The sequence below is a fragment of the Buceros rhinoceros genome, unplaced genomic scaffold (assembly GCF_000710305.1).
Source record: "Buceros rhinoceros silvestris isolate BGI_N320 unplaced genomic scaffold, ASM71030v1 scaffold15315, whole genome shotgun sequence".
Classification (NCBI taxonomy): Eukaryota; Metazoa; Chordata; class Aves; order Bucerotiformes; family Bucerotidae; genus Buceros; species Buceros rhinoceros.
Genome location: NW_010412409.1, coordinates 8,455 through 17,015, shown reverse-complemented (window position 1 = coordinate 17,015; position 8,561 = coordinate 8,455). Strand labels below are relative to the sequence as shown.

Genomic DNA, 8,561 nt, shown 5'->3' with positions numbered 1-8,561 from the left:
AGTCCTAATGTCTTTGTAGCTTTGACACAATTCATAGAAAGGAAAGGTGAGCTTTAGCACTCTGCAGCTCAACAGCAAGGATAATGTTTTCCAAACAAGCAGATTTTAATTTAAAAATCTTACTTTATCACAGGAGTAGCCAGAAAAAGATGCATGCACATGCACACACACGTACACACGCTGACCGCTCTAAATACAACTCAAGTTATGATTCCAAACCTTTCACAACCTGTAGCTTTCCCATGCAAATTTTTTTCAGTTTAAAAATTGGCACTAACATGAATAATTTACTTCTACCTATGTAATCTGTCACTATTTCTACCACACTGACAAATTCTAAGGCTCCCCTTCTCTACCTAGAGTTTCATTACTGCTTGGCTCATAAATACAATTCACACAGTCTGGCAAGTAAGTAGGAAAGACGACATTCCAGAGACATTAAATTATGTGGGTGGCTCCAGCATTCCCATCCCATCCACACAGCCCATCTTTCAGCACTGTTTAAAAATCACAGAAAATCCTCTGCTCAAAAACCATTCAGACAGATGTAAGGCCAATTGGTAATTTAAAACTAAAAACCCCCAAAATGCAAAACACTCTCTAAACCAGGGAGTTAATACACATTTTATCTCGAAGTCTCACAAAGTTTAGTTTTGTCTATGTATATAGCGATCCTGTATAATAACAGAAAGAAACAAGCTCACCTGCTCTCTTATTTCTTTTAATTTTTCCACTTTCTTGAGCTTTGTCATATATTCCTGGACTTCTTTCAGCCCCATATCTGTGCAGAGACGAACTAAAAATTGGAGACCTAATTGAAAAGCAAAACATCATTAAAAAAAGGCTTACAAGCAGGTCAAACTACGAGTGCACAGTAACAAAATGGCATAGAGAATGGCAAACAGTGCCAGTACCCGCATGTAAAAGGTGACTCTAGATCAGCACGACTGTCCAAGTTGTGCTCTTCTGCAAATAATTCAGCATTTTCTGTGATGCAGTGTCAACATGCATGAACAGTACAAATACCATTTACATGTGTGGAAGGCACAAGACACACTAACTCATCTGGCTCAGAGCTCTCAACATTTGCAAAACATGTTGGAAACTGAAAAGCGTAATAATACTACAAAGCTATTACCGAGAAGCCGCTATCAATAGCATTTTGTTGAAAACAATTTTACAAATGCCAAGTGAATCAGAATGGTTTGGCTCTTCTGTTGCTGTCGTTGATTTTTTAAAAATCAGTATTTATAGAATTAAAAAAAACATTGTTTCAGCAGCAGAAAACTTTTAAAGTCAGTTAAATTGTCTTGTCTAACTCCTGCTTCCACTTTGTAATTTGTAGAAACCACATTCAGAAACACATGCGCATTCTGAAAGGTTTACCAAACCCTCCATCCTCTGAAATGTGTGCCCAGCACGAACGTGACAGTTTGCTCATCACTTTGAGGAGTCACAGCTTTGAATTTCTCTTGTACAACAAAGCTTAGGATTCCTCTTTTAAAAACCAGTGTGCTTGTTAAAGCAGAACAATACAATTTTATTTTAAAATATAGCGTATGTTCTTTCCACACGGCATTTAAAAGCGTGGGCTCGTTCGCAACAGCTTTGTAATTTTGGAATTAGTGAGGCACGGTGTGGGATGTAAGAGGACATTTTTGCAGCCAAAGACAACCCCTATTTTTTACAGGCTTTTTCATTTACAGTACAGGTAAGATTGATTCTGTAAGACGTCCTACTCTTCAAAGTTATGTTTCCTGTAGTTTGGTTTGAAATTCTCTGCAGATTTTCCAGAGACTGGTTGACCAACTAAACTCAGAAACTCAACAACAAAATCTCACCCTCTACATTCTTTTGGAAAAATTTGGTTTTGATAAAACTTAACAAAACCCTGTTAACTCTAGAAACTTACAGCAGAAGTTTCAACTAGCAGGACTAAAAGTAAAAATAAATAGATTTTATCGTAAGAAAGATAAAATAAGTAACCTAGTTATAAAATTTAAGAAGTACGTATGAGAAAGAACTCAACCAATCTGCTACAGTTAAAGTTTGTTTTCATCTCTCTTCTTCAGCATTAACCGGTATTTCTTACATTTCAGTCTTGCTACAGAACACATCAGCATTAGCATGAATAAAAATGATAGTTCATGAAAATATTTTCATGTGAAAAAATAATTACATCATACAATTACTAACACACATACAGAACGTAACAAAGTTTCCTTCGATAGTTGCACCACTCAATGAAACAACTTACATTCAACGTTCTCTGGGAATTTTCTGTGAATGATTTTGTATTTCTCTAGAGCTTTCTGGTAGTTACCTGCAAACAAAACAACCATCTCCCATCCAGGTATCCAAACATTGAAAAGAGTAGCTGATGAGAAACTGATAGTGTTTAACATTACTTCGAGTATGTGATTTAATATTATGACCAAATTTGTTAAAACCAAGCTTAACATTCATAATTAATGATAGTAAAAATTAAAAGCATATGACAATAATCCAAATCACTCTGTAAATAACAGAATTAATGAACAGGAGGTTCCTGATCCCTGCCCTTTTTCAACCTGCCCCTAGGACCCCGTCGTTCTGTGACACATGACTAGACAAGCTGTACCGAGCATACCAGGCTCGATACCTGAGGCTGCAACTGGTCAAACAGATTGGGTCAAAAAGAAACGCGCAAGAGCTCAGCTCTGCTTCTCCCTCCTTCCATCAGAATACTATCTGTGTGTCGCTCCTCTGCCCAGATCTGGTAGGAAAGTAATTGTTCTTTATGGCTTTTGTCTTCAGTTTTGGCTCAGCTTGGTTACTATGGAAAGGACTGACAGACTGTGTCAATCTAAAACATCAAATCCATAAAATAACTGACAAAATATATAGATATCACTCTTTTTGTTTTGCTAGTGAGGCAGAGATCGAATTGACCTGCTACGTGTTAACAGCATCAGCTGGGAATTTTGCCCATGATCCATAAAGGATCTAAGCAGCAGCCAAGCCCATGGTGTTTCTTCGCTGGGAAAACAGCTAATCCGTCTAGTTTTGGGTGGTGCTGACTGTTCTTAATCCACTGTGTTCCCTACGTCCAGTTCCTTTTCTCACTGCTGTATTAAATAACTGAGCAGAGTGAGAAAATGCACTTATTTATTCTGCAAAGTTCTAAGGAAGGATAAAGGAGAGTGACAAACCGGGACAGCAAGAAAGAGGGGTGTCATTTACATCATCAAGTGCCTTGAACACATTTTAGGTGATGAAAAAACCCACAAAGATTTGTGGTCTCTTTCCATTTTGCTTATGGGCATATTATATTCCCAGTAAGAAAACACAGTGTATTAAGACTGGTTGCTGTTTGTGTAATGCAAATCCTACTTAATACAAAAATATTATACCTGCTGTTCAAAAGGAATGGGAACTAAGCAACTTTAAAATCTAATTATTTATGTTAGATCAGATGGTAGTATAACTACATTAAAGAAACCTTCTACCAGATCATTTATGCTGTACTATCTTCTCTATTTCTCCTATTTAACAGCACAAGGAGTGTTTCATGCATAAAGTCAGTGCAGGCACACTTCCTGGACTTAAAAGAAAAGACATGTTTTATTACATATACACAGAAAATTAATTACAAAATAATATGTACCTAAATTTTCAAACAAACTTTAGGATCAGTATTTGTATCAGGCAGAAAAGATCAAGAGGAAAAAAAAATTCAAAACATCAACATCAATCAAAACGAAACAAATCATAGAATGGTTTGGTTGGAAGGGACTTTTGAAGATCCTCTCATCCAGCCTCCCTGCCGTGGGCAGGGACACCTTCCACTAGACCAGGTCACTCAAAGCCTCGTCCAGCCTGACCTTGAACACTTCCAATGATGGGGCATCCACAGCTTCTCTGGGCAACCTGTTCCAGTGCCTCACCACCCTCATCCTCACAAATTTCTTCCTTATGTCCAATGTAAGTCTACCCTCTTTCAGTTTAAACCTGTTGCCTCTTGTCCTGTCACTACAGGACCTGGTAAAAATTCTCCCTCCATCTTTCTTCAAAGCCCCCTTCATATAGTCTCCAGGCTTCGCCCCTCCAGGCTGAACAACCCCAACTAATTACGGAAAATGCTACAAACCTCCAAACAATAATGAAAAGGTTACTGAACTTACCGCATCTCCTGTAGCAACTGGCAACCATCAGATGCCACTTCACTTCTGTCGGTCTGCATATAGTTAAAATAAAATTATACACACTGCCAAACAATGACCAAGCAAAATAATCTATGTAGAACTGGTAAAGGCCTACTATTAAACTACTCTGAAGATTTTTCACCTAAAATACTGCCTTCCTAAGAAGAATTTAGCCTGCTCATCACGCTCCTGTGTTCAGGCCTTGATGTCACTCATTTGTAGACCATTTGTTACGGTCTTTCTCCTGCTCATGGTTCTGTGCACCACACACAATCAGCAGACCTACATGTGGACCACTCATCTTCGTCTGAGGTATGGAACCACACAACGTAGAGAACAAAATGCTCTGAGGAAGTCCCACCAGCAGGGCCCAACGCACAGCCAAGGTTGCCCCATCAGGAAGCACACTTCCCACTGACAGCTTCCAGCTCTGGCTTCTCCTCCGTGTCATCACCTCGATGCCCCAGATGCTACCTCTTCTTAGTACATAATGGTGGTAGGTATGGTCAGAGAAAACACTTGAGATGTCTGAGCATGTACAACACAACTGTTGGACTCTTTCCTCATTCTTATCACGGTAATGAGAAAATGAAGAAGTTTTCATTGCAGCAGTGGAAGGATGCTCTGTCAGCCAGACAGAAAATCACAGGTGGCTTACAATTCAGCAGCTGCACATCCCAAAGGTACTGCACACTAACAGTTTCAGAACACTTTGTATTTATTCTCTTCAATTTTTCCCTAAAAGTGGCATAGGCCATTTTTGCTCTAAATAGTCTGTCTGCCAGCCAAGCTTATGAAAGACAACTGCTTTACCTTTTTTAGTTCCAGCTGAATATGTCTCCTGCAAGCAATAAAGGCAGCCAAGCAGGCACCACAATGAAGTTTATTACTCAGTTCAGTATGAAAATTCTAGACAGAATAAATTGTCGGCAGCCAGTATTAGCTGCTGCACAACTCCTTTAATGAATGATAACTTGTGTGTGCTGGCAAAACGTAAAGTAACAAAGAACTGTTTCTCAATTCGTTGTCTAACATGTTATCTTAGAATGCAATTTAAAATGTAATTATTAAAATTAAAACACTGAACACTAAACAATGTTAAACTAAAAAATAGTGGTTGCAGTTAAATTTTAAAACACAACTTTATTTACAATTAGTATAAATTTATAAGCCAATATTCCTATTTATCGATTACCATATCTAGACCACTTTTAACACCAAATAAACATTGAAATCTGTTACCTGCTACTAACGATCTCATCCCACAGAAAAATAATTTCTCTGTATTATGGGCAGATTACAAACAGTAATGAAGAATTTCATATGCCAATTTATTCTCAAGTACTTTACAATCCACATACTTCGTGTTTTGTGCATGTATCAAGTGCAACAGGAAGCATGAAATACTTCGATCTTTGCCAGAACAAGGTTATGAAATAATTCTCTTTCGTTTCAGTTGTTTCTTTCCAAAGTTTCCAAGAAGGCCATGAATGCCAGCAGATGTGATCGCACAGCTTGGCTAAAATACCTTTTTTTAAGGTGGCTACTATTTATATGGGAAAGAAAACTGGCCAACCTGTGCGCTGTTATTTCTGTGAACTGTCATCTGTGCATTTTCATCTAATCTATAACTTTATTTCTTCATAATTACACCTCCGTTTAGCTGAAGTCTGTGTTTTTGTATTTATTTTTGTTTCAGATTTTCTCTTCTATAATTAATGTCTACTCTAACTCAAGCCCTTTCAAAAACAGAATTAGTATATTTTTTATTTTTACTGAACTCCTAACAACTCACAGTATAATCTTTCCTTGAATAATATTGTACAAATTCTTGTTCACACGCTGTCTTGTTCATGCATGTCATTTAGATTCACCGAACAAAATGAACGTCAAACTTTAGATCATCGCTGAACAAGCGAGAACTGAGTTTTTCTTAGCCTGGTTTTTGATAGGTTTCCCAAAACACCAAATAGAGAAATTCACACGTGCTGAGGTGAATTTTAGTTGCATAAATTTTAGTTGGTCTATGAACACAAAATTCTTCATGGACACAGACAAATATTTGTTTCCACATAAAAAGACTGTATGCACGTCTGTTCAGATTTCTCTTTGAACTCCGGCTTACAAATCTAAATTTGACCACATTTTTGTTTATTTATCATTTGTCTGGTAAGCTTCCCTTCTGACCTAGATTAAAGAAGGTATATAGGTCATATATATCACACTTCTGCTAAAGGATTAATTCAGTTGTTGAACTGAACTCAATATATTTCAAGTATCTCTGTCAGGATCAATTTGATCTGTCAACTTATTTTCACTGACCATTGGTAATTCTGCACTGCACATTTTTGCTAACTTCTGTACCTTATCTGTAATGACCTTTTTATGGAAGTAGAAGTTATGTGAAGAGTATAAAATGCAGCAAGAAATGCTAAAAGATGCATTTATATAAAGCAACAAATTATCGCTGCATGTTAAAATAACAGAAAGGAAATATTTCATATAAAGTTACGGAGAAAGAGGCTTTGGTGGCTTAGGAAAGCTGTTTCCCGCTTCAGAGCTGCGGTTATTGGCAGAGAATAAAGAGATTCTAATACCTCGTACTATCTTGGGCTCAATGGAGGATTTTATCACTGAAATTGCACAGTAAGAGCAAAACCACACTGTAAATGAACAGAAAGTTAAGAAAATTAAATATCATCCTAAATATTTTTAACTCTGGTATTTGCTTATAGTACTGAAGTTATCTGACTAATTTATCTCGAGGTGTACTTATGGATGTGAAACCCTAAAATACCCAAGTAGGCATACAATAATAATTACTTACAGGATAAGAGCTGCTCTTTCAAAGTACTCAATGGCTTTTTCAAAAAACTGGGTGTCAGTGTAATAGACTCCGAGCCACTCGATGACCTCAGTGTTCGAAGGGAAATACCGGTATGACTGATAAAATAGGAAATGTGAAAGAAATACAGTTTTAATGATAAACAACATCTTTATGTTACTTCTGGAGTATCTTAAGAAAGTGTTTAATTCTCCAGATGCCAAAAAATGTGTAATGTATGAATGGAAGCAGTGTGCTATACACTAAGCAATCCTGAAAAAAAAAAAAAGCATCCAAGTTTTCTAATTACAGAACGCTTTTTAGAAGTTACCTGCTGCATTTTCCATCTAGCCTTACCTGAAATATCACTTTAAAGAGTTGGCAACAGCAAAATGGTTACTTAGATGACATCTACGTGTGGACAAGTTTCCTAAAATGTGAAACAATGCTAAATAATACGTGTACAATTCCACACTTAGTCTGCTCGAAAACTCACCTAAAAGCATTCTCTTTTATGAAATACATATCTACATAAATTATATTTTCAGCTTTTTCAAAATTCCCACTGAAATAGGCAGCAAAATTATCATCAAGCACAACTCCACTAGTATTCAGATTGCAACACAGCCTGTGGTCTTCCTTGCTTTGCGCAGAGAAAAGAACTCCCAGATCGCAGCAGAGCAGCTTCCTGCCCGATTCTCATTTCTGAAACGGAAGAATCTCTACGAACTACAGACAGTGCTATAGCTGGTTTAAAGTGAGAGAGGATGCCCATCTTTAGGCAACTGTGTATCCACAATGTGCCACTAAAACATATATATATATATATGAAAGAAACTTAAGATAAACACTTGTATACACACATATCTATCTCCATATCCATTATAAAGATACGGCTTCCAATCAATGCAGTTATGTTACACACCTTTAAAGTTACATTTATTATATCCATGTTTTATTTAATCTCAGACTATATTTTGAATTAAAATTGTTAGGAGTCAATGTAGAAAACAACTATATGAAAAATTAAAGTCTAACTTAAGATAAACACTTGTATACACACATATCTATCTCCATATCCATTATAAAGATACGGCTTCCAATCAATGCAGTTATGTTACACACCTTTAAAGTTACATTTATTATATCCATGTTTTATTTAATCTCAGACTATATTTTGAATTAAAATTGTTAGGAGTCAATGTAGAAAACAACTATATGAAAAATTAAAGTCTGAGGCTATGTATTTCCTTAGGATTGACTACAAAAAGTAGATTTTGTCAACTCTACTTCCCCCCCAAATATTTTTTTTTTTGCTGATACTTTAGAATTTAATTAATGGATTGTTAATTTGATATAGGCAAAATGGCAACATTTCCTTTAATTATGAAAAGCGCATCAGAAGAGCAATAAAGGGCAAATACCTCATAGTAATAATGAAAAGCCTGGGGTTTATCCCCTTCATTATCGTATAACTGCCCTATCTTGGAAAGTATATGTGGATCAGTTGGAACTACACCGATCAACTGCAGGAGCCACTCTATGGCTTTATT

At 36.6% G+C, this 8,561-nt stretch overlaps 1 protein-coding gene across 1 annotated transcript in view; it reads right to left on the bottom strand.

Moving 5' to 3' along the window:
• Positions 1 to 704: 704 nt before the first annotated feature.
• LOC104493667 (intraflagellar transport protein 88 homolog) overlaps positions 705 to 8,561 on the bottom strand; it is a gene marked incomplete at its 3' end in the record, with an annotated part of 15,936 nt that continues 8,079 nt past the window's right edge. Inside the window, exons 7-11 of the mRNA XM_010136391.1 lie at positions 8,433 to 8,534; positions 7,012 to 7,127; positions 4,164 to 4,216; positions 2,258 to 2,323; positions 705 to 811 (exon numbers count right to left, since the gene is read on the bottom strand). Coding sequence (XP_010134693.1) covers positions 705 to 811; positions 2,258 to 2,323; positions 4,164 to 4,216; positions 7,012 to 7,127; positions 8,433 to 8,534 — 444 coding nt within the window. The remainder of the gene's footprint in view (positions 812 to 2,257; positions 2,324 to 4,163; positions 4,217 to 7,011; positions 7,128 to 8,432; positions 8,535 to 8,561) is intronic.